Source organism: Propithecus coquereli, unplaced genomic scaffold (genome assembly GCF_000956105.1).
Source record: "Propithecus coquereli isolate 6110/MARCELLA unplaced genomic scaffold, Pcoq_1.0 Scaffold86, whole genome shotgun sequence".
In the NCBI taxonomy this organism is placed as follows: domain Eukaryota; kingdom Metazoa; phylum Chordata; class Mammalia; order Primates; family Indriidae; genus Propithecus; species Propithecus coquereli.
In genome coordinates this window covers 5,156,226-5,183,717 of record NW_012154840.1, presented here as the reverse complement: position 1 = coordinate 5,183,717, position 27,492 = coordinate 5,156,226, and the positions used below count along the sequence as shown (strand labels likewise).

The 27,492-nt window shown below is 37.4% G+C and overlaps 1 protein-coding gene across 2 annotated transcripts; it reads right to left on the bottom strand.

Moving 5' to 3' along the window:
• RLIM (ring finger protein, LIM domain interacting) lies at positions 1-26,785 on the bottom strand. Of its 2 annotated transcripts, none has more exons than XM_012664123.1 (4): positions 26,737-26,785; positions 9,295-9,487; positions 8,157-8,240; positions 1-6,865 (listed from the first exon to the last, which is right to left on the bottom strand). In XM_012664123.1, the coding sequence occupies exons 2-4, from the start codon at positions 9,461-9,463 to the stop codon at positions 5,265-5,267; spliced, it is 1,854 nt and encodes a 617-aa protein (XP_012519577.1). In that variant the 5' UTR covers positions 9,464-9,487; positions 26,737-26,785; the 3' UTR covers positions 1-5,264. The 2 variants fall into 2 exon arrangements, with proteins under 2 accessions (XP_012519577.1, XP_012519579.1); XM_012664125.1 differs by lacking the exon at positions 26,737-26,785 and adding an exon at positions 24,840-24,877.
• Between the last annotated feature and the right edge of the window lie 707 nt (positions 26,786-27,492).

Here is a 27,492-nt window from a genome sequence, read left to right as displayed (position 1 = left end):
TGATCACTTCATGCATTTTATTGATAGTCTATATTTTAAATCTGCAGTATGACATCTTACATAGGGAAAAAGCTTCTTCCTAAAAGATAACTATTAATAATCAAACCAGCTTTAATATGACTGACCTTTCAAGGTCTTGTTTTGCATTAAACAAGTTATTTTTAGCAAGTTTAAGCACTGTACAAAAAAAAAGAAAACTGGGTACATTCTCAAAGTTTAATACAGGGCTTCCCAACCAGGAGTCTGCTGGATAGATATTGGAGAAGGGTGTTATGTTCAGGTTTAAATTGAAAGAAAATGAGAAACCAGATAAAGCAAGCCAACCAAATTCACTTCACTTTGTGCTCCTCTCTGTTTTTTGAGTCTCTCCTGGAGGTCAGGAAGCCCTGGTATAACAATCACTTAAGTCTTTACAGAACATACATTTATGTGCTTCGTGTTCAAAGACATAAAGGCAGCCTTTGTTACCGTTCCCCCTCCAAACCTTCAGGTTCTTACAGGTTTCAGAAAGCTTTCCAAGATTGCTGCCTGGTTCTTTACATGAATCCAAGTAAACATCTATACCAAAGCAGCTCTTCCTGGGAGAAGATAAAACAGGCACAGATACATAACCAGGCCAACTGCGTACCAGGGACAAATGGAGCTATCAAGAGGTAAAATCCAAACATTGGACAGTTAAAACACATACAAATCAGTTAAAAGAATGTTAGTAATGGGGCACTAAATAGAGTTAAGGCTGGGCAGCTGGTTCGACCATACCTTGGTATTGGAATAAATCTGCAAGATGAGGAACTGATGGAAGCCTTGAAATAAAGAGGCACAGTGGTACGATAGGGTTCACTTTCACTGCATGTCTTTAAGATAACTACTAATCAACCTAAGTTGACTATAAAGCAGCTTGTGGAACTTTAGTAAACAAATCTTAATCAAAAACAAGTATCTCACTGTAATTTTTAGAGTGGAGGGTGTGCCTATTTCCTTCAGATCTAAACCAAGACATGAAAAGAATCATGAAACTGATACAAATTGTTCTGTAATTATCACTTGAGAATTTTAACAGCCCAGTAACAGCTCTACTCGCTGCAGAATTTAAGATACAAACTAGGGTTACTTAAATGAGATCACTCGCTTTTTGGGATACTAGATAATATTTTAGAACTGTTCCAGTTAAGATTTCTTAATTTCAGAACGCTAAAATTTTAAAGGGCAGGTACTGAACTCACAGCTGTTTTTAGTTGCTTATTAAAAATCTGATTTAAAAATAAGTGAAATACTAGTTCCTTGGACCTTGCACTTTAACTTTCCAAATGTAGCATTTATGTTCATTTACATTTTCAAATTTTTCAAAAGCACACAATTTACCAGTTAACTCAATGAATTACAACACTGTTATTGAATATTAAACATACTGAATTATATACTTAAGGGAAAAAAAACACACCTGACACTTTAACATGTGTCTTATCAATCTCTTGCATTACTAAGGTACAGAATACTTCAGAAAGTAGCAATTAGCATAGTCTTATAAGACTAGGAAAAAAATAAAAGTGCCCTGCAAACATGGCTTCTATGTACTTAATATTGGTAAAACATTTCACAGGGAAGCCAGTAAGGTATAACTTTAAAAATCAAATAAGGCAGATTACGAATTCTTTTCGTTCACAAAAGAACAAAGGAGAAAAGGGAGAATAAAAATACCCTCCATCTTTAAAAGAAAAATATTAACAACCACAAGGTGCCACTGTATCCTAGCAAGCTGTAAAAATGGCCTTTTAAGAGGCATGTTGCAACATTTACCTCCCTGTCACAATGGTATTTTGGGAACTGAAAGTCATGGCTGATGCTTGGCCCGTTTCATGTGGTGGACACTTGGGAAGTAGTTGGTTAAATACAAAGCATATTAAGTGATAACCCTTCATAAATATAATCTGAGACACTGACACTAGGAGAGAATACTTGGCACGGAAAAGATGTTTTCTCAGGGGTGGGGGCTGGAGGCGAACATTACTTGAGGTAACACAGCTAACCAGTTTCCTAAAGTTTGGATGAATTTCAATAATCACGTTCTTAAAGACTGTGTGTCTTTAAGACACATATATATCTCCTCGGGCTAAAGGTTTTCCTATGATCTGTACAATTATTGCCCACATTCCAACACTAATGTGGACACTCTTCTCAATCCCCACCTCCACTACCACTGAGGTATAACTAATGTGTTCTTTTTAGAGCAAATATTCCAAATGAACAACATGGCTCATCTTCTAGTGTTGCTACAGATAGTCTGCAAACTTTTAACCTAACTTGTTCAATTTTGTTTCCAGTGGTACTAATAAATCTCAACCTTGTCTGCAGCTGCTTGGAGTTAAACAGCAAATCACTTCAAACGTTTTAGACTAGCAACATCTGAAATAGTCAAGAAAATTCGGGTTTTAGTACTTTTCCCTATGCTTTGAATAATGTAAACTCCCAACATTGTTTTTTGTTGTTCCTATTACTGCATGAAGTTCAAACTATGTCTTAAGGACAGAACTTTTCTGTAATAAAGAAAAAGTGCAAAGATACAAAATGAAATGTAAAGTCTTTTGCAAGAAAATGCTCCCTCAAAAATAGGTGTCTGGATGCTGGTGAGGAAAAAAGATTTTTGTTCTCCACTGTACATCTGACACCTATAAATGACCTTGTCTTCAATGTCCACAACAATAATAAGTCATGGACCTCACAAAATAAAAAATTAAGTAGCAAATTCCACTAAAGTACTTGTATTCATTCTACACCATCCAATGGAAATTAACGAGTGCTATTGAAAAAGGTGTCCATATGCACATGTCCAATATGTGCATTCTACTGAAGGCTAAAAGCTTAAAATCCTACTTCCAGTGTTTATGAATAGCTTTAGTATCTACATTCATAACCAGCATTCTGCTTGAGTTACCTCTTATTTTAATACTTCACAAATGAGTAATACATCTTGGGAGGTTAGGGAGGTACCTGTTGTCAATAACTTTTATGCTTAGAATGTGCTGCAGTTTTTAAACTATTTAAAATGAACACCCTATAATAATGGAACATTTTATGCCAAGAAAATGGATTTGTTTTTAGCCAATCAGGACTACCCTGCAGATCTGAAAAACGTAAATTACACCCTTAGGAAAGGAGACAAGGAGGCTCACAAATATAAAGGAATCCTGACTTTTACATGGACAATTTTTTAAAAAGATAAAATGTATTACATAAGCGCCATAAACAGTGAAATCTGCTTATATTAAAAAAAATAAGTGAAGCTTTGTTTGGACATTATTTCCTTGCAAGAGCAGTACATATCCTTAGTAAACAACTACCATATTTACAATTTCCTTGATACTTAGGTAGGATTGGAAAGCCAGAAGAAAACAGGATAGAACGAGCTTTGAAATAATCTTTACAGCTAAGCTGATAACAGTGAAGGTAGCCAGGTAATTCCTAAAGCAGACTTGTTTATTTTGTAGAGTATTTGACCACGTCTGGGGAGTTAGCTTGCTTTGTTAAAGGCCAAGGACGTGTTCAATCCCTCTTCTGGCCTGTTAGCTTTTCCCAGAAAAACAAATATCTGCTCCACAGTCAGACTAATCCTAACCCCAACCAGCCTCAAAAGAGAAATTAGGCAAGAGTACTAGAGTTATCACGAAGCTATTCTTACTACTAAGAAAACAACATAAAGTGCATGTCCATAGTGAGTCAGCAGTCTCATCTTCAAATATGGGCAGCACAATTAAAATTTGAATTTCCAATAACCCAACATGACTCACTTTAAACAAAGGATAAAAATTCCTTTATCTTCCACTGATGTTTAAATGTGAGATGTTAGGTGTTAGAGAGATAGTAATGAAATATTAACAAGTGTGCACTGGTACCTTAAATGATAAATCTCGAAAACAATACAAATTCGAGACTTTCCTATTAGCACACACATCTGTACCAACTGCAATTCGTATGCTGAAAGTGGTTTATAGTCTCTTTCCTCCACTTTTTTTTTTTTTTTTTGAGGAGCAGACTTGTAAGAACATCAATTTAACTTGTGCTAGGTGGTAGTGGTTTGTTTTTCTTAAACCAAAGCTCTGCCAAATTTGCTGATCTGCTTCATCTACTCAGGTAGAATAGCAGTTCAAGCTGCTGCTGCTGCTGCTGCTGCTCTCACCATATGAAACCAGTTCATGCCTGCATTATCACTATCTTCATGAAAACTTTAAATTCTTCAGAGCAGTTTTCTTTACATCCTATCTTTCACTTCCTGCCTAAATCCAAGTTAAAATAGACAATTTTCATTGGTCTTTAATGCAGTTTGATTCTGCACTGTCCTTTCCTTTGCATGTCACAGTAGCTGTTCACATACATTAAATATTATAGATATGTTCTGCTCTTGACATCTACACACTTACAAAAGCAGCTTTGTACTTTGTTTGGTGTGTTTTTTACTATGTTGGCTCACAAAAAGCAGTTTTCTCATTTCTAAGCATGGTACTTTACAATTTTTAACGCATTAATACAACAGTGCATTGGAAAAGTACTGAGCCTCTACAAAATAGCTTTACATTTTTAAACAAATGAATGTGATTTTTTCACTTACACAAGCATAGGCTTTTTTAATATTTCCACAAGATAAATATCTCAAACTATAAGCTCACTCTACAGTGTGCCACAGTGATGGGCTTAGGAGACAATTATACACTTAGAAGATCCTAACCTTAGTGTTATTTACACTGACATGTCCAGTATCACCTACTCTGAAAGGTGAACAAACGATATTCAGAATGTGGCTGAATTTGTGTCAACTAATAACTGGGAATGATACAGCTTTAAGTAATCACTTATGAAACACAGACTGTAACTTAGTCTAAACTGGGAATTTCCTCCGCCCCTCTCTCCTATGGCGTGGGAAACTTTAAAGATCAACATGAAACAGACAGGAACCATTGCTAAGGCAGATCTTTTAAGATAACCAAGGATAAACTGACAAGTGTATATGATAAATTATCAGTAACAGAGCTGCTACCAATTCACCCGGTACTGACATCAGATTTTTGGATCCTAAAATGTTGCTTCTTAAATATTTCCTTTTATTCTGGAATAGAAACTGGAGAAAGGACAATGATTCCTTTAGAAAGCAATGACTCAATTCAGGTTGTTACTTTACATTTAAGCACCACTCAAAAAGTGGACATAAAAGCAAGTGATTCCTGTTTGCCCATCACTATACCAGCTACATAGCTGAGAGTTTCAGACCTTAATTACACAACACTTTCTCTGTTGCCAGAAGCTAAGACTGCTCTGCGACAAATAGGACAGGTAGAATTCTCAGATAACCAGCGATCGATGCAATGAACATGGTACTCATGGGAACAAGGTAGTTTACGAAGTTTGTTGCCTTCTGTATATTCTGTAATGCAAACACTACAGGTTTTTAATGCATCGTTTTCACCAAAACTTCTCATTGCCAAGTTGTCAATCTGTTCTTTGGTGAGTCCTCTAGGTTGGTCATCATCATCCTCATTTAAGAGGAAAAACTGAGCCAGACTAAGGAAGGGCAAAGAACCACTTTCATCAAATGTGACTGGGGCCCTATGTCGACCCTCTCGCCTGGCACCTGCTGAGCCTGCTGATGAACTTCCTTCATTACTACCTTCAAACACCTCTGAGCCAGCTTCTGAACTTTCACCACTGGAACTGGAACTAGGACTGGAACTCGAACTGGAACTCGAACTGGAACTTGAACTAGAACTATTACCACCACCAGAAGCCCCTCTTCCATTCCGTGATTCTGCCCTTTCCATATTTCGACTCGGGACCGAGCCGCTAGGCTCTGAATCGCTATCACTGTACATAAAGTAGCTTAACTCACCAAAACCTGTCATTATCTGCCTTAACATGGTCTGAATTGCAACAGATGTGGTCTCACTTAAACCAGTATTTAAGATTCTACGAATGGGAATTCTGATGGTACTGACATAGGTTCTCACACCTGCCCGCTCAGAACGTGAAAATGTACGTCTAAAACCTCCTCGTTCACTTTCATAAGTGACAGTGTTGTTTGGTGTCTGAGACCTAGACCGAGTTCTGCTAGCTATGCTATCTCTCTGCCGATATTCTCCAGGACGAACTCTTCTTACTTGAAGATCAAGGACTATGGTTGGAGGTCTCTGTCCTGATCCTGTGGATTCACCATTGCCAGCTGTGTCTGAAGAACCTGCTCCTTGAGAGGCATTTCTTGTTCCAGAAGCTGCAAAAAGACCTCTGCTTAGCAACTCAGGTCCAGATATTTGCTGTCTCAATGTCACATGGTGCCGGGTTCTAGAACTTCCCTCAGGCTCATTTAACAAAGAATGCTCAATAGTCTGAGATGAGGTACTCTGATGAGATCTTCGTGGAACTTCACTCGTTGGATGCAGAGGTGACCTACTTCTTTCAGCTCTCGCTCTGGTTCTCCGATAGTCCGGGCTCCTGCTTCTTGCCCTCCTCTGACCTCTGGTAGGTGGGACTTCTCCGGTTAATGCTTCAGTTGAATTTCGTTCTAATCTAGATGGCCTTGTAGACGTAGATTCAGATCGTGGATTTTCCACTTGCCTTTGGCTGTTGTTTTCCATATTTTCTCCACTAGAACGTCTTGCAGATGGCTCGTTTTCATTCTCTGGATTTTGGCTCCCATTATTACGGTTAACATTTATCTCTAAACTGAATCTGAAATCACCACTGTTTGGATTAGTCCGGCTCACTGCTCTCCAAGATTGGTTTCCTCTTTGCCCACTTCTTGTCGTATTTCCAGTTTGTCTGACAGAGTTAAGCCAGTCTATTATAGAGTCACCATTAGACACATCATCTGAAGAGTCTCCACCTGTTTAAAACAAAGGAGGGGAAGAGGGAGAAAAAGGAACTACTAAAATTGGACAATCATAACAGTGCTCTGAAACTTTGCATTAAAGAAAAGAACTTTAAAATTCTGAACATATTTCATATTTACAGATTTTTGCGAACTATACTGCACAGATTTTTAAGTAAAGGCAAGAAAATTATAATTACATTTGAAAAGAGCAAGCTAATCCTAAAGAAATTTGGAGAATTATTTTATTTTTAAAGGGGATCTGGAAGATGTCTATTTTTGGTATTTCATCATATACGGAGCCTAGCACACCAGTGTGAGACTATCAGACGACAGTATTTTTTTCGGCCCACCACCAAAACACTAATGTAATCAAACTAGGTGAACAAACACTAGTTAAGGTACAGTACTAGTATTTTTGTTCAAATGTTCATTCGTTTACAACATTACTTTAGGCTCTTATGTGCCTTTGATAACACATGAGATTGTTTTAAAATTTAGGACTATTGTAGCCAAAACAAAAACATAAACAAGGTTTATAAGTTTAAAAGTATTTAAACATATCTTAAATGTTAGCAAGATTTTAAATTGACATGAAATTGAAGATCAGATTAAATAAATAGCCTGAACCTTGCATAGCACATATAATGGCCGGTTCACAAACCAAACTATTATCCTAACCTTAGGTTACACAGCCTACTTCACACTGGGAGGGAAACACCAGACTTGAGGTTAGAGCAGGAATTCTCAACAGTGGCACTACTGACATTGTGAAGGTTAATTCTTTGTCGTGGAGGTTGTGCTGTGTATTATGGGATGTTTAACAGCACCCCTACCCTCTACACACTAGGTGCCAGTAGCAAACCCCCAGTTGTGTCAACCAAAAATGTCTCCAGACATTGCCAATGCCCCTAAGGGGGGGGGAATCATATCCCATTAGGAACCACTGGGTTACAGAATGCAGCATTTCTTTTTGCTTCTGAAGAAGTCACATGTTTATAAAGAAGGAATTAAGTAGGAGGAAATTTCGAAGGAGATGGAAAACCAGGAAAAAAAAAAATCACATTTAAAATAGGCCACCTCTCACTGTGTCCCAATTAACACAAACAACCCAAAGGTGAGGCAGAAAAAAACATGCTGACATTCTCGCCAAATATCAAGAAAATGCCAGTGCTCTTTTTATGAGCAGTTACTTAGCACCAAATTAATTTGTGCCATTTCTGGATAATCTTTGGCTGACATTTAGTATTACGAAGTTCTTACCATTCCATCCTCTACCCGCTCCCACCCCCAAAGCAAAATATACCTCTATTTTCATCTGAGTTTTGTGGTGGTGGGCCCTCTTTAATTTGTTGTAGTCTTCTCAGCAACTCTTCCTCAGTACTTTCACCTGAAAGTTTAAAAATGTTTGCCAAATTACAAATGAAAACCAGTGACAAACACACACCACAGGGCAGAGACTAAAGGATATGACAACCAAATACTTTATCTGATCTGATACAAAATGATTAGAAATTATATTTTTAAAAAGAGAAGAAATTTTTTAAACTAAAATTAAAAAAAGAAAAAGAAAACCAGTGACACTTAACCCTCTGAGATAAAAACCAAGGAGTAGGAACCTGAGAAAAATTCACTTCTTTGGGAACATAAATATTACAACTTACAGTTTTACAAGGGTCCTTCCAGCTTATAAAGTACTTTTGAATACAATATCTAATTTTTAAAAACTGCAACTCTGAGAGGTAGATATTGTTATCTGCATTTTAGAGAAAACAGACTGAATGAGAGACTGACTTACCAGAAGCCACACTGATTAACAGGAGGGCCAGAACTCCAACTAAGGCATTCTGATTCAAGTCTGGTACTGTTCGCTCAAAACCTACTCCCTCTCTTAAAAGTCACGTTAAAACCTCACCTTTTAAAATTGAAGCAATCACCCAAAGGTTGGTAGAATTAAATAGAAATGAAGAAGAAAACAGATACTGACTTTTAACTAGGATCAAACAGGACTTAGTAGGGTAAAAGAGAATAACTAAACACAAAGTTCTAATTGCTATTTTACCTAAGGCTAGTTCTGGAAGATTACAACTGGGACATATTCAGAAAATCAGAGTTGAAAAGTCTGTCCTAGCTATTCTACACTTGGATCCATATCTAGTAAGTTAAATAAAGCTAACTAAGAACAAAAACGTTGTTCAGCTCCATTTTTTTAAATTCAGTGCACTAAAAATTCATAATATAATTTAAAAATCTCATATAATTCCAAATACGAGTGAATAGAATCAGGTAGTAAGTACAGCAGTAAATGTCATTCTACATCCCTTATATTAAATAACCATATTTCATAATGACTAAAGAAGCAGACTTTTAAAATAGGTTAAAGTTTTTTTTAAAAAAACCCCAGCAATTTACATATATAAATCTTTAAATTACATGTAGCATACCTGGGGTGCCTAGCAAATTGTTATCTCTCATAAGCCTATAATCTTCTTCACTCAGGTTATTTACAAACTGATAGAAAGCTTCTTCCCGATCCAATCGGTCCATCTGACTTCTGCGCTGTGCTGCAGACTGATCACCACTTCCTTTATCGTTAGAATCTGAGTTTTCCATCTTGATGAACAAGTGGAAAATTACCTAAAAGGAGAAAGGAGACCTATCTTGAAAATAGAAGTCACAATGTATTCTATACAACAGTTTTAACTATGTGAAAATCCAGAATGCAGGTCAAGACGTTGATTTTAAGACCTCAAATGAATGAAATTTCTTAACAAAAAATCTCCTTAAGAGCACTGTTATACTAAGAAAAGACTAGGTCAGGGGTTAGCAAAACTACAGCCCTTAGGCTAAATCCAGCCCCACTGCATGTTTTTATTCTCCTTGCAATCTAAGAATGCCTTTTACACTTTCAAAGGGTTAAAAAAAAAAGAATATTTTGTGATGTGTGAAAATCACATGAAATTCACATTTCAGTATTCATAAAGTTTTATTGGAACACAGCCATACACATTCATTTACAAGCTGTCTATGGCTGCTTCTATGATATAAAGGCAGAGTTGAGCAGTTGTGACAGACTGTATGTGGCACTCTCACTGCTTTGCACTGCTGCTCTGTATGCTCTAAGTTGTAGTGATGCGGTTATAACTCCACAGCATTTCAAGTGCCACCATACTGTGACATTTAAAAAAACATGACCAGTATATACTCATCATGTCAAAAGAGCGAGGAGAAAAGTGAACTTCAAAATGTCACGCTTACAGGCACAGAAGAGAATAGATTATTTTGTTATCAGATTAGATGCCAAAAATTGTATTTACTATGCAAAGACATTATATACTTATATGCTAAAGTAATACAATATATATTGACATTATTAGACTAAACAGTAGTCACCATATTCCAACTCACAGGAAAACTAGTCTAAAAAGCTAGATAATTTAAAATAAAATATCTCATCACAAAATATTTCTTCACAAAAAAGGAAAATAAGGCTTCGACCAAAGTTTCCAGTGGCTGATGTGTTGGCTAAGCAAGGAAAGCTGTTTATCAACGGTGAGTTAGTGAAATTGTGTTTGAGTGCAGCAGCTGAAGAAATGTGTCCAGAGAAAATAAACTTGTTTAAGAATATCGACTGGCCTTTTGGTGAGTACCATTGTATAAAAAGTTGAGGGCACTGGAAGCAATGTCACTAATCAACTGAAAAACAAGGCAAATGAGGGAGTGGTTTTCTCCTTGGCTCTTGAAGAGTTGACAAACATAACTGATAGTATTTCGCTGTCTATTCAAAGAGCCAAGTGTTGATTATTCAAGGAGTTTGAACTGACTACAGAAGTAGCCTCTATGAATAGTCCGCATGAAACAACTACAGGTGAGAATATTTCCAAAGTTGAGAAAACTTTAATTCAGCGCAACCTGAAGTAGAATCTGTTAATATTTAACATAGTGTGTTAAAACTGAAATGGTAAAAATATATATGGAATGGAAAAAGACCTAATTCAGGGGTGGGGAACCTACAGCCTTGGGGCCACACGTGGCCTTCTGGGTCCTTGAGTGTGGTCTTTTGACTGAATCCAAATTTTATAGAATACCCTGAAGGGATTTGTACTGTGAAGTTTGGACTCAGTCAATGGGCCGCACTTGGGGATCTGGAGGGCCACATGCGGCCTTGAGGCCACAGGTTAGTTGGACAAATTTACAAAACTTATGAAAATGTAAGGTGTTTAATGGCTATGATCATGTATTATATTATTCATCAGCAGGTACTCTGCAGAAAATATTTGAATATCATATTATAGAACCAGTAGTGTTAATGACAAACTTCACTCTTGCGGACTTAACCATCATCAGTTCCATGAATTTTTGTCAGATTTTTTTTTTTTTTTTTTTTTAAAGACGGGGTCTCCATATATTGCCCAGGCTGGCCTCAAGCAATCCTCCCACTTCAGCGTCTGGAGTAGCTAGGAATACAGGTGCAAGCCACCACACTCAGCTTGTCAGAAATATTTATTGGCTTGCTCTACCATGCACCATTTTGATGGCTTAACATTGGTAAAGTTTTATTGTGATTTGTTGTACTCAGGGCAAAGACAGAATTTTTTTTCTGAGTTAGAAAACTACCCTCAATTACTACCATAAAAAATAAATGGCTTGGAAAAATGTTTTGCTGCAGACTTGATAATGTTTCTTAATGAATCCAACCTAAAATAAAGAAAACAATGCTTATATACAACACTTATACTGTGGTAAAGTCATTTCAACAATAACCAACCCTAGTATCACAAGTAATATAAAGGTGCTTTACGCACTGTTTCTGTTGTCAAAGAAATGAGGGCTCCATTTACACACTAATTCATAGCAGATATATTTTCTGAGCTCAAACTATAGTTCCAGAACCATTTTGTGGACCCCCAATGTAAGTGCAAAAGAAATTTCCTTATTTCGAAGTCCATTTAACTGTGCAACTGAGGGACTTTCCATCTAACCCTCTACTGGAAGTGGTAACTCTGCAGTATAATATGCTAAAAGGTAAATATTAAGAGAAGAATCTAACAAAATTCTATAAATGCCTTCTAAAAGATGGATATTCTCCATAAAAAATCATATGCTTGTGGATTAAGATAGTAGTACCTACATGTATGAAAAGACTTTTTTTTTTTGAGACAGAGTCTCACTCTGTTGCCCACGCTAGAGTGCTGTGGCGTCAGCCTAGCTCACAGCAACCTCAAACTCCTGGGCTCAAGCAATCCTTCTGCCTAAGCCTCCCCAGCAGCTGAGACTACAGGCATGTGCCACCATGCCTGGCTTACTTTTTCTGTTTTTAGTTGTTTGGCCAATTTCTTTCTATTTTTAGTAGAGACGAGGTCTCACTCTTGCTCAGGCTGGTCTCAAACTCCTGAGCTCAAGCAATCCTCCCGCCTCAGCCTCCCAGAGTGCTAGGATTACAGGTGTGAGCCACCGCGCCCGGCCTCAAAAGACATTTTCAAAGGTGAAATATGGACAATCTCTTTCAAGTCAGCAATTATAGATGAACATGTGCAAACAACTGATAAGCAACACTAACTCTGAATCCCAATTTAAACAAAATGTTACCCCCAAAAGAATGCCATTCTTCTCAAATTAGTAAACCTATATTACAAAACATTGTACTCAGTTTTTATTACCTTTTTAGTTTCATCAAGAAATCTTTGTCGAAATTTGGTTTCTCTCTTTTTAATATAACATCTTCAATTTTGCTTTTTGATCTGCAAAACCTAAAATACTATCTGGCCTTTTACAGAAATGGTATGCCAAACCCTGCTCTAAGCAATACGTAAAATTAGCCAAAAATTCTTATTTATCATTCACTAATTATATGAGCTTAAGGAAACTAGAATATTGGCAGATTGCCACACACTCTCAATTAACGACACTAATAAAAAATAATGGTAGTAAACAATCTAAAATATAGGAAAACTCCAAACAAAAATTTTTATTCTCCAATTCTTTTCCTTCCAACTCAAGATTCACCTTATTTAAGTTCACATAAACAAAACTTAATTCCATGAACATATGTGTCATGGTACGAATGTTTGTGTCCACCCCCCTCCAAATTCATATGTTGAAATCCTAACCCCCAAGGTGACAGTATTAGGAGGTGAGGCCTCTGGAAAGTGATTAGGTCACAAGGATGGAGCCCTCACGAATGAAATTAGCACCCTTATTAAACAGTCCACAGAGAGCTTGTTTGCCCTTTCTGCCACGTGAGGTAACAGTGAAAAGACATCCATCGATGAGGAATCTGGCCTTCACCAGACACTGAATCTACTGTCACCTCGATCTTCCAGAACTGTGAAAAATAAATTTCTGTTGTTTATAAGCCACCCAGTTTATGATATTCTATTACAGCAGTCCAAGCAGACCAGGACAATATGAAAAATTGATTTGTAGAAAAAAGGTAGTCTACGCTGGTACTAAAATTTAAACCCCCCACACAGAAAAGTACCAGAATGCTCACAAATCAATCCTAAAGAGAAAAATAAACACAAACCCTCTTCCAGATACAAAAACACAAAGAAGTCTATCTTGTCAAACTGCCTCAATAAATTTTAGCATAGACATGGGCATACCTAGATCTCTATCCTGTTTTCCTTAGATCATTATTCTAAGAACTGTCCTATCATTGTTTAAATTAGATGAGCATGTCAAGGAAGGTGAGGGGAGAGACTGTATTTTTGGAAAGAGTTTTCTAATCTTATAACTAAGATTCCCTAATTTTGATAAGACTAAACTACAGAAATTTCTGACAAATGCTGATCTTATAATACTTGAAAGACTAGAAATCAGCTCCTTAAATAAAACACTTATAAAAGTTACTTAAGAAACAATGGTGATATAGCACTTCTTGTATACTCCTGGATAGAGTTGGAACGTATTCTACTAAGTGAAGTATCCCAAGAATGGAAAAACAAGCACCACATGTACTCACCATCAAATTGGTATTAACTGATCAACACATAAGTGCACATATAAGAATAACATCTATTGGATGTCGGGCGGGGGGGAAGGGGAGGAGGGGACGGGTATATGCATACACAAAGAGTGCAATGCGATGTGCACCATGGGCGGGGGGGACAGACGCACTTGAAACTCGGACTTGTGAGGGGAGGGGGAGCAAGGGCAACATACGTAACCTAAACATCTGTACCCCATAATATGCTGAAATAATAAAAAAATGTTACATGGGCAAGGCACTAAAACAAAACAAAAAAGCCCCAAAACCAACAACCAAAGGAAGCCAAATTTTTCAACATGTACCTCAAGTAATACAATTTGCTTTTAGAAATGGTAAAAGCACTGATTTTTTTTAAATACAGAAAATCAGGAAAAGAAATTTCAGCTGTAATTTCTCAAATTGGCTAAAAACATTTGGCTTATGTTCTTAAAGCATCAGATATTTTGAACACTAATATATGGAAGTTAGGGCAAAATCTACTTGTGAAGGATCAGTAAATAGTTCTGAAAATAACTGTGGGTTTAAAAGGCTTGAAAAATATAAATCTTCTGAAGAAGGCAAAGCCATCTGATAAATTCTCACATTTAAAGAACATGAACCAAAGATAATAGAACACTCACATGCCAAGAAAGCTACAACAGTGGCACACAGTCTTAAGAATAGTATCAGGGAGGTTAAAGCCCACAAGGAACAAAACTTGCAAAATTATGGGAAAGACTTAAAAAACAGAATCTGAAACAAGAAAAGGGGTCTTAACACTGAGTATAGTGGGGAGTCTGGTATATTACAGAAGATGGAAGGTAGAGTCACTCAACTTCTGTTTTGTTTCTATTTTATTCAACGATGAGAATTGCCTTCCAAATGGAAATAGTAAAAAAACACACTTTTCAAAGAGAATCAAAAGCCAAGACAGCATAACTTCTAATGATAATCTTTGAGATACCACAGAGAACAGGAGAAATGCTAAAGAACTAGATTTCTTAAATGAGCCAATCTTCAAAACCAGTGAAGTCTACAAACTAAAGAGAAGTAAAATCTAACAATACACCTGGGGAAAACTCTGCAATAAACTATCAGATAAACTGCAAGCATGTAGAAGAAAACATGTTCACGAGAAGAGGAGTTCACTACCAAATTAATTTTATTTCCTTTACACAGGGATGGGTCTCAACCTTGGCTTGCACATTAGAATCACCTGGGGAGCTTTCTCTGGGGTTGGCCAGACATGGATATTTTTAAATTTCTACAGGTTGAAAACCTCTTTGATAGGGACAGCGGGATGACATTGCTGCCTTCCGACTCCGTTTCTGCACAAGATCTGAAGTTTTTTTTCCCTGCCATCATAAAGAAATGTAGGCTAGATCAGTGCTTCTCCAACTGCAGTGCATGTAGGAATTGTGAAAATCTTGCTAAAATACAGATTCTGATTCAGTAGGTTGGGGGTGGGCCAGAGATTCTGCATTTTTTACTTTTTTTTCACTTCAGCACTGGCATGATTTAATCTACATGTTTAAATAAGCCTCCAGGCAATGCTGATGCTGAACCTAGAATCACGTTCTGAGTAGTAAGGAGCTTGAGGACAGTACAGTTTAGTAGATTCACAGTTTTTGAATACCACCCTCAAAGATTATGGAGAAATGTTAGCCTGAAAACAGCCCTGTAAACTTCAGCATTTTAAAATGAACCATTTGGATTAATTGGCCCAAGACATGCTGAACAAATGTACAAACTCAAAGCTGTGAGTTAGCACAGATGTACACGATAAATAATATTCTGAATTCTCAATGAACTATGAGCCTGGGCTAAAATAAAAATGATGATAAATATGCTACCTTGTACATTTTTGTTAAGGCCTATCAAGCTAAAATAACCCATAGTAAAAGTACAGAGTAGGGGAAGAAGCTATCTTGGCAGTTCACAGGAAAAGACCACGTTTTTAGGTAACCCAGGCTCAATAAAAATATGGTTTTACCTGGCTAAGAAACCTAACAGATTGCTTTCATAGACCACAGTGTTCAAAAAAAAGGCAGGTAACAGCCGCACTGAAACCTGCTGTTCAGACTACATGTGGAATATTTGAAACACTTTTAAAATACCTCCAAAAGGACACTGAGAAACATGAGAAAGTATCTAGATAATCAAGATGGTGAGAAGCCTGGAAACATCATAAAAGAAATGGCTGAATTACCTGGAGATATTTAGTCTGAAGACTAAAAATGGACATGATTACAATCTTCATATATTTAGAGAGGTATAAGATGAAAGAGAGCACAGCCACAGGGACAAATGAGAGCCAATAGTTGAAGAAATACGGAAGTAAATAATTCTTCCTTTTAATACAAGTCTAACAAAATTGTTCAAAAATGGAGATGCAACCAACCTCTTGAAGCAAGCAAACTACCTGTCTTTGGAGACATTCCAGCAGAAGCTGGATATTAAAGGGGGGATTCCTTATTAGGTGGGAGTTGGAACAGACTGATTCCAAAAGACCCGTTGGACTAAATGTCATCAAGGAGAGTTAAGACTCTTGGTCTTCTATTCCAGGCCTAAGGTCATGCCAGGAACGTGGCCAATGTTCCCCGCAAAAAACCGGGTCCCTTTGGTAGAGTTGCAAGGGATAAGAAAATAATAGAGAAAAATGGAAAATAAAAGAAATAAAAGAATACACAGAGACAAAGATATAGTTTTATAAGTTTATAAAGATTATAGGCAAAGTGGGGTCTCAGGGGGCCTAGACCTTCTCTGTGGGTCTCAAAAAGGCTCGAATGAGGTCTTACATGGTAACTTATAGGGAACAGTGAATAATTGCCAGGGGTAACAGATTTACATAACAGCAGGTAGTTCCTCTCAGGTTAACAGATTTTCAAAAGGCTTCTACAGATTCTTTAACTAATTCTATCTAAGTGAGCAAATGGCAATAAAATCTTTCAAAGGTTAACTTGTAAGTTCTAAGGTAAGTTCATCACTTAACAGAGGGGTTAAACAGAGATATGTTGGCTCCATATTTATTAGGTTATTGTGAATGGAGACAGGTAGTCTAGAGTGTTAAAACAAGAGCTTTGCTTTTAGCCATTCGGGAAGCTGTCTGTTCCGGGGGGCACTCCATTGTCAGCTCTCATCCTATAGTTTTTAACAGATTCACTTTGCTTTACAAAGCAAATCCAAACCTTTAGGTCTGAGAAACGCGGCAACTTGTGGGATACAGCCGCTACTGTCTTTCAGAGACCCCCTTCCGAGTGTAACAGCATTTGAAATACAAACCAACACGTTCACATATTACTTCAGGGCAAAGCTCTGAAAAACTCCTAAGACAAATCCTGTCTGCAAACATGTTTAATATTAATTCATGGAGCAACAGGGTCATATTAAGCTACATATTCCAGTGACACAAAATTACACCACTTTCTCGGCCAGACCAATTTACTTAGGTTGCCCCACCCCAACCCTCCAATATACCTTGTGTTTTACTAACCTTTACACTTTACTGCCGTTCCCTCAGCCCCTTCTTAGTCTCTCCCTATTTCATTCACCTTTCAAGGTTCAACGAAATCTTCCCTCCTAAGAAGCTATTACTATCTCAGCTAGCAATTTTTCCATCCATCTCTGCACATAGCACTTGTCTGTGCCACTACAGTGGCACTTCCTGCCTTCCATGTTTTGTATTTTTGAAGTGCCGGTGTCTTCTCTTCCCAAGTAGTTTCCTCTAGGGAAAGAACCAAATTTACAGTCCCTTTAAAACTCTCCCAAATGACACTAGCACAATGCTTGCACACTGTGGAAATTTAAATGACCAAACCAAATCCAACGTGAATACTGAGTTCACTTCCCTTAATAACCTAACTGAAGCAGCACTATCCAAAAGAAACACAATGCAAACCATATATGTAATTTAAAATTTTCAAGCAGCCACATTATAAAAGTAAAAACAGATGAAATTAATTTTAATAATATCTTATCTACCCAACATAACCAAAATATCACCATTTCAACATGTTTTCAACATAAAAAATCTTGAGATGTTTCACATTCTTTTAAAAAAAAGTCACAAGTGGTTAGTTGCCTACCATATTGGACAGCATAGCTTTAATGCATTTCTTTGTAAGGTAGAGAAATCCCACATATGGCGAGTTTCAAATGTTCCAGATATATTGTTCATGCTCTAGAACATCCCCTTTATGTTTTTCAAAAATAAAATAATGTTGAATACTCTACAAACATGCATGGGATAGACAATTCTTTTCTATGACCACAAATTTTCAAGATTCACTCTTGACCTTTTAGGATTTCTACAATTTCCTACATGAAAACTAGAGACAAAAAATTATACCAATTCAAACTTTCCCAACACACTGATTTTAGAGATTGTTGAATCCTAAATAGCTCCTGCCTAATGAACTTGGATTCCATTCCATGCAAGACGTATTTTTAATTTTAATTCAAAATTTTAACAATGTGACACACTCACAAAGCAACATGTGAACAAATCCAGGTAACTACTACTTCCATAATAATATGCTCATCTCTTTCCCCCCACCATCCCATATATATGCCAGAGAAAATCAAGGATAACGTTTTCCCCACATGATATTCCCACAACACACTTGTTATTTCAAAATTATAAGCCAACTGGCAAGGCTTCATTAAACAGAACACAACGTTTTTGCTAAGGTAGAGATTTCCATTAAAGCAGTTTAGTCCTTGTAGTTGGATAGGGAACAGAGAGAAAAATCTGATTTGCTTCCCTACTACTGCCCAAAGCCTCCATCCTTTCTGCCTTATTTCTGCATGTCCCCTGGGCTGGGATTAGGAGTCAAGAGATTTCAGCACCGGCAAGACACCTTCACCCTGTAGGGACATTTAAGGGGTGAGTTATGGCTGCAACACCTGCAGAGGTCCCCTGGACTAGAGGTAATTACATTTAGAAAGAAAAAGGAAATGCTGAATGCAAGCAGTCCTCTCAAATGCCTTGTAAACTAATCTTACTCTCACACACCCAATGAGCTGATCTCATTTTAAGCAGTCCTTCACTACCTAACTGGAATAAAATGAAGAAATGTAATAAATCTAAACCACAAGAAGTTCTGCCCCAGGTAGATGTAACGCCACTATTGTTTGGTAAGTGCAAAAGAACATTTTAAAGGTTAACACATTAACTGCCATGAGAGTTGCATTTAATTCTCTAGTTTTGACACCAGGGACGAGTGAAGCATACATAAAATCTTACTTGTTGACTGATGTTCTTATTGTTACAATATTGACAATTTAATTCTAAAAATATGGATTAAATCAATAGAAGTCAATAAATTTCATTTTTCTATGTTTACCTTTAAATCACATTTGAAGTTTTTATTCTATTTCTGTAATAAAACACTGTGGCCCCAAGGAAAAGTTTCTGATTTTTTTGTGTGTGGCACTCAATGTGTTAAAGCATGCCAAAGATGTCAAGGAACCATAGTCCAAATGATCAAATACAGATTTTTCTCCATTTTGGTGTGAAATCATTAGTGAAGAATTACGTTAACAAAACAGGTCTCCAGATTCTATTTTATGGTGAACAACACTGTGGTATATTTCCAGTTTAGTAGCAGGAAAAAAAGAATCCCTATACAACTGGAGCCCTTTCATTATAAAAGAGGATCTTAAACTTATTTCTTTAGTTATCTTTCTACCGAGTTACAGCATTTGTGTGTATAAGTCAAATTTTGGCTTGAGTTTTTGATTAGCATTAGCCATTTTTAAACTTAAATATTTCTATGAGTAGATTACCAATAAATGCAGTAATTTAGCAGATAAAATATAATTATTTCATTCAACCCTCACAACAATCCCATGAAGTAGGAATCACCATGTCTACTTTACAGTTGAGAAACAGAAGCACGGAGAGAGGAAGTGATTTACAAAAAAGATCCTGTGCCTAGTAAGTGGAAGAGCCAGTAATTAAATCCAGGTCCAAATCCAGCCAACTTTTCACTGAAGACAACTGCCTCCTAATATATCCCAAGACCATAGACTTTAAAACACATTCCTTCAATCCCGATAGGCAGGACCAAACTATTCACTCTCACTATGAGCTTTTTATACCATGTTCCTTCCTTGTATAAAAAGTTCCAAAATGACAAAAACCACCTTTTATAAGCAGCATGAACCCAGCTGGACTTATTTTTAAATAAGTCAACTTCCAGTATTTTTGTTTTAAATACAGCTGCCCCTTAGATAAATAGCAAATTTTATTAACCTTATTTCTTTCAGAGTACTGCATGCCAATATATCCACATCCATTCTTGGAAACAAGCAGCCAAATTAGAAATTTTGTCCAGTCATTTCAAAAAACTATTCATTTGGTCAATGAATGTAGGACTGTATCAGGTAAATTTAACTCTGGGTAGAAAAAGCCAACAAGAACACGAAACCTGAGATTTACTCAGTAATTAGGTAATTTAAAAACAGATTTTATTCACCTGGAGAATTTCAAAGCCTTGTTAATAATCTTGACTTCTACAGTCATTATCATATGCTAATATAAATTATGTAAATCACGATGTTTCTGACCACTGCTAAAAGCCAGCATCTCGTTTAATTCTCCTAATCCACGCATACCAATCATTAAAAAAATTTAATTTTGTTATGATGTCAAGGTAAAAAGTGACTTAACTCGGACTTCGGGGGGGGCAAGGGCAACATACGTAACCTAAACATCTGTACCCCCATAATATGCTGAAATAAAAAAAAAAGTGACTGAAAACATATTGTTCAGTACTAATGGGTTAGGAGATCTGGTGCGAAGAAAAACACATATATTGTATTCCATGGACACACTACACATACTACACTCAATCAAGGAGACTTAAGGCATCAAAAAATACTGTTAAAACGGACCATACAAAACTGAATTCTGAAACATAAAATCAAATGCTTGCATAATTATCAATTTTAAAAAGTAAGCCATCTCCAGTAAGTCTGGAAGAAATTATTTCTTTTTTAAAAACAAAAGGAGGGTGGCTGGGAGGGAGGAATTAAGCTAATGTAACATTAACTAATACTAAATTATGTTAAGCATTTTCACCTTTTGCTTCCTTTTGCTTTTAGGTTCCAACTTCATTAAGTTTTTAAGTTGGGCGTTGTTTTTTTTTAAACCAGGGTGTTATCACCACAATGTTTTGCCCTGCTGAGAAGACAACCCATTTTGTAACAAAGCTTCATTAAGAACTTCATAAAGGAGATAAGAATGGCATGTGATCCTTGTCAAGGAAGAAAAATGTTAGCTAAGTAATACTATTACCAAAATGAAAAATTATTGTTTTTAAAAAGTTAAATCACAAAGAACTGCTGAATCTGAGGTCAGGATATTAAGTATCATCATAGAGTAGACACCAGAAGTGTTAGGGATTCTTCATATATAGAATGTTTAATTAAAAACTTATGGTATTTGTAACAGACAAATAAATGGTTGATAACAACCAGATAGCTTTTTTTATTCTATACATGGGTAGATGGGTGGAATTCAGCTCTGTGAAAAGAAAAAGAGATACTGAATTCTAGTCCTGGTTGTAATTTAGCTATGTGAATTTGGCCGCTTAATTTAACCTCTTGTGCCACAGAATCACCATCAATATTAGAGCATTGGATTAAATCATCTATAAGGTACCTTCCAGTTCTATGATTCTGAATAAAATATAATCTAGGTCACATTACAGTATTAAGTCAGAAAAATAAAGCTTAAGAAAAAACATAAATAACTAAGATGTAAGCTTAGAAGCTTGCCTTTCTCACTGCCATTTCACTCATTATGCACTTCTAACTCCTTTTATGTGACTATCTTATCTTTTTGAAAAGAAATATTAAGCATTCTTCAAAAAACAAACAGGGCAGGGTTGATGTTTCACTGCCTTTCTGGATTGCACAATATACCTCTCACCAACTGCACAATTTGTTGATAATTTCCAATAAACGGAGCTACCAAGGCACCCACCACTGATACTACTAGAGCAATAAGAAATTATCAAATTTTATCTGAATAGCAATGTTAGCTTAGCCTCACTTATATTCTTCTACCTTTGCCACTTAAAAAGGACAGCAGAGAAAAACCAAAAGAACTCAGGAACCTCATGTGTCCATTGACTTGCAGCTCAAACAATTTTGACTACAACCCTCAAAAAGTTAAACTGAAAGAGTATTGAAAGAAATCCAGTAAATTAAAGAACTGAAGACCATGCCAAATGCTGCCAATTTATAGGATCTAGTTAAAAAAGGAAACCATCACGATGACATCTCATCTCACTTAAGTACTTTAATTAAGACAGTGAATTTAATCTTTAATTACCCATTTGATGTTCTTTTATTATCGAGCTATGTCACTAAATTAGAATTTGGTCTTATCCATAAATTCAATTTTGACTTGCTTCTCTCATTATTCCCAAGAAATCTAAAAAAAAAAAAAAAACCCCCAAACGTTCATGTGTTTATTTAAAAAATAGTTATTAATGTAAAATCCCTGATTACTGACAATGTTTTATTCATCAGTAACTAAGGTACTATTTTAAGGACTTAAAATTTTCCATCAAAAAAAATCGACTTATAAAGAGTGAAGACAATTTTTAAAATTAAAATCACGTGACCAAAAAAGAAAATATTATCTACAGTTATATTATTTGAGGAAAACAATTTTATATTAAGACCAAACATGCTGGCAATTGTTCTTCCTGAACCAGTGTTCCTACACAGACATGATATGAGGAATGTGACCATATATCCCTGATTTTTCCAGAAGAGTAATGGTTTATACTTGTGCAGGAGTAATTATTAATATGGCCCCCTTTCACTCTCAAAAGTGTTCCAGTTTGGATAATTTATATGGTCACTTTTGTTGTAACTGACACTAAGGGGGAACTTTGGTCAATATAAAGTGAAAATTGTAGTTAACTCCTTTCCTCCTACAGTCAAGTGGAGATCAGGAGGAAAGGGACCTTTTTTCATTCCAGAAAAAACTTAAAAACACTAAACACAAATATCTCCTTTCTCCCAGAAAGTATCGTGTTCATCACTATGCAAACACTATTAGACTGTCAGACGTTCTAACAGCAGCCCAACCCATAGCTGTGAAATTACTGCAAGAGGTCCACAAATCTAAATAATACACCAAGCACTGCCTACAGATATTTGTTTCACGTGTATGTAGTTGCTAACATGACTCACGCAATTACGATCTTGGGTTGGAGCACTAAAATATGAGAAAATCTAGAGCAAAAACACCAACTATATATTTCAGGAGGAAAACCTCAAGTTCATAAACATATTCCCATAATTGAGGTATATTTTTAAAAAATAACACAACTGATGAAAGGAAAAACAAACTGCTTATCTGGGAAACTTCCATGTTCAAGGCTGAGAAAAAATAATGAAGGAAAAAATGGACATAGAAGTATTATTTCTTACACGGGTTATCAAAACTTTAATGGATTATGTAAACTGGATACTTTTAGAAATCAATGGGCTATAGGTTTTAGAAATCTGTTATACAAAAATGTTAAGGAACAGGACTTATAAAATTGTCCCTGTCCTAGGCAGTGGCCCCAAATTCTAGCACCTCATTGGTCTGGGTCTGACAGAAGACTTTTCATTTTCTAATTTGTTATATATTCTATGGTAAGTCAAGGGAACAGGAGGCTGGTCAGTGATTTGCTCTATTTCTAATCCACCAGGACTATGGAAAAATTAATGTACACATAATATAATTCCATAAATGTAGATGCCCCATTTGACCTACTGTATTGTTTAAGGCCTCACCACACAGGTTTACTAACCTGAAAGACATCCGACCAGCCTAACATTTCTAGATCATTTCATTATTAAGCTATGTTTTAAAACCATTTCTGATTTTAAATTAAGTTTACCGAATTATATCAAGATATCAAGCAGATTTTAAAAATTAAAAAACTATCCAGAGCATAATAGCTGACACAGGAACTGTAACAGAGAAAAAAGGAGGGGGACCATGAGATAAGTCTCACCTGCTTCTTAAAGCAGATTACCTTTAAGCGTTAACAAAAGTTTTTGATGCGACATAACCTATATTTTTATTATAATCTTTCATTTTCACTGCATTTCCTATCAATTAGACAGCAATCAAGTCTAGAGACATTCAAGTTTAGTGACTTCAATGTCAGACAGGCCTGGGATAAGATGAGGACTCCACCACTTACTATTTAATTGAGGACAAATTATTTTACCTTTCTGAGTTTCAGTAGCCTCTGTAAAAGTTAACATCCTCATGAGGCTTTGCTGTCAGGATTATAAAATAATACATGTAAAGCACAGGGCCTAGCACATAAGTCTTCAATAGAAGTTAGTTATAAATTTAAGCTAGCTGCCCATCCTAGTCTGCCTGAGACAATTCAGGTCTGCACCTGTTGTCCAGGAATAATTATTAATAATGTCCCCTTTGCTCTTAAAATTGTCCTGGTTAAGGCAAGAAATTATGTGGTTACCTTAATGATGATGATGATAATGAAAGGAACTAATACCAATTAAAAGTATTACACAGTAATTATGACTTTTTGAATCTCAAAGGAAAAATAATCCAACACTACACAAAATAATGTAAGATTATATTCCTGCAAGATATTCTACTGATATTTAATTTAGTTATTCAATGAACATTTAAATGTTATTTTGTTTATTTATACTCATGTCATCCTAACAATGATTTAAGGCAGCAAATTTCTTTTCTGTTCTTTCTGTCCTATACAGGTATTGGTAAATTTGAGACAATATTTTAGAAAGTAAAAATCACAAATAAAACACTGGTGAGTTTCGGGTACCCGGTAACATTACCCTTTGAATTCCCAGAGAAAAGTACCCATATCATGAAGAATGCCCAACACCAACTAATATAATCAATGAGCCCATCTAATTACAGGGCCTGCAAAACAGAACAGTAAATATTTGTAAACATGCATTCTACATATAAATCATCAGGAGACGCAACAAAAAATAAATTACCTGACTGTTATGACATAGTATTGAAATACAATAAACTGGATTTTAGTTTTCTTCACTCTCTGCTCTAGAAAAAAAAAGAATCCATTATTCTTCCTCTTTTATAAGATACACATTTTCTTTGAAATAGACACATCCTAAGAAAATACACATCCTATGTATTTTAGTTAGACACACACAACACCATAACCCAACCGAATTCAATATTAGTATTAGGATATCTGGGGAGACCAAGAAGGTCAGAGGGGACCAGGAGTTAGATAAAAGATTAACTCCAAATGCTGAGAGCCAATCTACCTTTGAATATACGCTTGCTTAAAAGAGGTCTTTCCTTATGAAACCAGTAATTATTTTCAGATTCTCATAGTCACTTTCAAGGACTTATTTGGTACATTACACTAGCCTAAGGGCAGGAACTAAAGTATTAAAAATCAACAGGACACCTTAGGCTAAAGAATGTCTGTAACATTTTTCAGTTAAGAGGAGAGTGTCCTAAGATCATATTTTTAAAGTGTCTGAATTGGCCTTTCTAGGTAATATGTATTTTTACAGTTTAGAAAACTGCTATGGGGGGGCTACAATGGTGCCTGCCTGCTCTCAAGGCCTGCGGGACGGACATAACGTACCTGATGGGGTGATATAGTTATTTTGTCCATAATCATGAAGAGCGAAAGAAATGATTAAGTAGCAGTACGTTTATTATTTTTTTTTCCCTTTTCAATCAGCCAAAAGCACTGCGGTTAATTCTGATTCAGGAAATGCGGGCTCCTTACTTTCACCAAAAAAATATTATTGTGGGGCTTTGCAAATGGTGGATGACAATCTAATATAAAAGCTTCCTCTTGCCCCAAAACGAAAAAAATGGCCTAAATAACAAGTCTGCTAGGCCTCAAATTCCCGGACTAACCTGTGGAATAAGTATGGTGAAACTGTCTAGGGAAGGAACGTGGCTGTCTCCTCCATCTTGAAATTAATCAGCATAAGGGAAAAAGGGACTGAGTATTCAGGAAGCAGAAGCCCAACCGGTTAATACTAGTTACTAAGCTATGGCGTACGTGGCAGGTACCGCCCGCAGAAGCCGAGACCCTTAGGCTTTTTTTTTCTAGGGGGGCAGGGGCTGGGCTGTTGGCGGATTAAACAGAAATTAACTTGAAAATAATTTGGCCCAATTCCCACCCCTACCCAGGGAAAAACAACAAACACGCAACGGCTTTTCCCTCCCTTTGGGGGAGGGGGGAGGAGGGAATCCTTCCAGTGATATCTGGCAAAGGATACGCTAGGGTTATTCGAGCAAGGGAGTAAACCACATTTGCCTCAGATCCTCAGGGAAGATGTCATCACGGCCCCAGGGGGCGCCTAATTGGTAATGCCCTGAAGAAGGGCTCAAAATGGGGTTTTGCAAATCCTGGGAAATCTAAAGGCCCAAGAGTTGCCAGCATCTGACTTAGGGCAGCCTGGTTTTTCCCCCTTTTCCCAAACCTAAGCTCGCCACGTAAAACGCGGGGAGGCGAGGAAAGCCTCCTCCTGAGCACAGAGGAGAGAAAAACCTGAGTCGCTCTAAGATTCTCACGCCTGAGGCCAAAACTCGAAAACCGCCTCCCCCGATTTCCCAAGGCTCCGGAGGGCCCGGGCTGCAGCTCGCGCGGCCACGGAGGGGAAGTACTACCCACCTCCTTCCCCTTCTTCAAAGAGCCCATTGACTATACCACCCAACTAAAATGGCAGCGGCGACTACGCCACGGAGCCCCCCGCGGCAACGGGCCTGGGGTCCGGAGGCGGCGCTGAGCCTCCACCACGCCGCGTCACTTGGGCCATTTTGAGAGAACGCGGCAGCCCCGGTTCCTCTGTTTTCCTCTCGCTCTACATCCATTTCTCACAGGATTCCCAAGACTTCACTTACTCGGTTTTAGGGTCAGGATCCGACTCGGTCGGTTCGGCCGCCTCCGCCGAGGCTGCTCCGCGCCTCCCCTGCCGCCGCTCTCAAGCCCGCCTCCGATGAGTCGCTGGTTGAGACCCGCCTCTAGCCCAGCGCCTGCTCGGAGACGTTGCTCAGGCAGCCATTATCTTCCCCATTGTTACCAAGCAGCGACAGGAAACGACTGCCCACAACAGGAAGTGATGATGCCGCCTTCCGGCCCGGCAGCCCCACTCCCAGCCTGTTAGCCAATCCCAGTCGATTCCTCGAAAAGCCTCGGCGGGAGGAGGAGGGGGACGGCAGACGACGCGGCAAGGCGGGCCCGGGGTTTGGAAAAGGAAAGCGGCTATGACGCCCACCATGTGACAGGCCCCACCCTCCTCCGCCATTTTGAATTGTGGCGAGATATTCGCGTTCGGAGAATTGTGGGAACCTGCGCTTTCCCATTTTGAAAGCTGAAGGACGTCACCCACTGACTGCTTGAAGCCTTTTTCAGAGAGCGAGAAATGTGGTTATTAGTCTAACCTGGCAGGGAGTCACACGATCAGTCCGTCCCAGTTCATACAGCATTCTACGTTTTAGTCAACATACATTTATTGAGCGCCAAGTGTATGTCAAGCGCCATTGTAAAATGCTTAAGAATTAAGAGACCAAAATTAAGAAATCAGAAATTAAACAAGAAAATAAAATAGATCAAAATTACAGTTCTCGGCAGGGCGCGGTGGCTCACGCCTGTAATCC

Coding starts and splice junctions, on each gene's coding strand:
- RLIM (XM_012664123.1), bottom strand. CDS start 9,463: ATGGAAAACTCAGATTCTAACGATAAAGGAAGTGGTGATCAGTCTGCA. Junction 8,241..9,294: donor CAATTTGCTAGGCACCCCAG/GTATGCTACATG, acceptor TTAAACTTTCAG/GTGAAAGTACTGAGGAAGAG. Junction 6,866..8,156: donor AAACTCAGATGAAAATAGAG/GTATATTTTGCT, acceptor TGTTTTAAACAG/GTGGAGACTCTTCAGATGAT.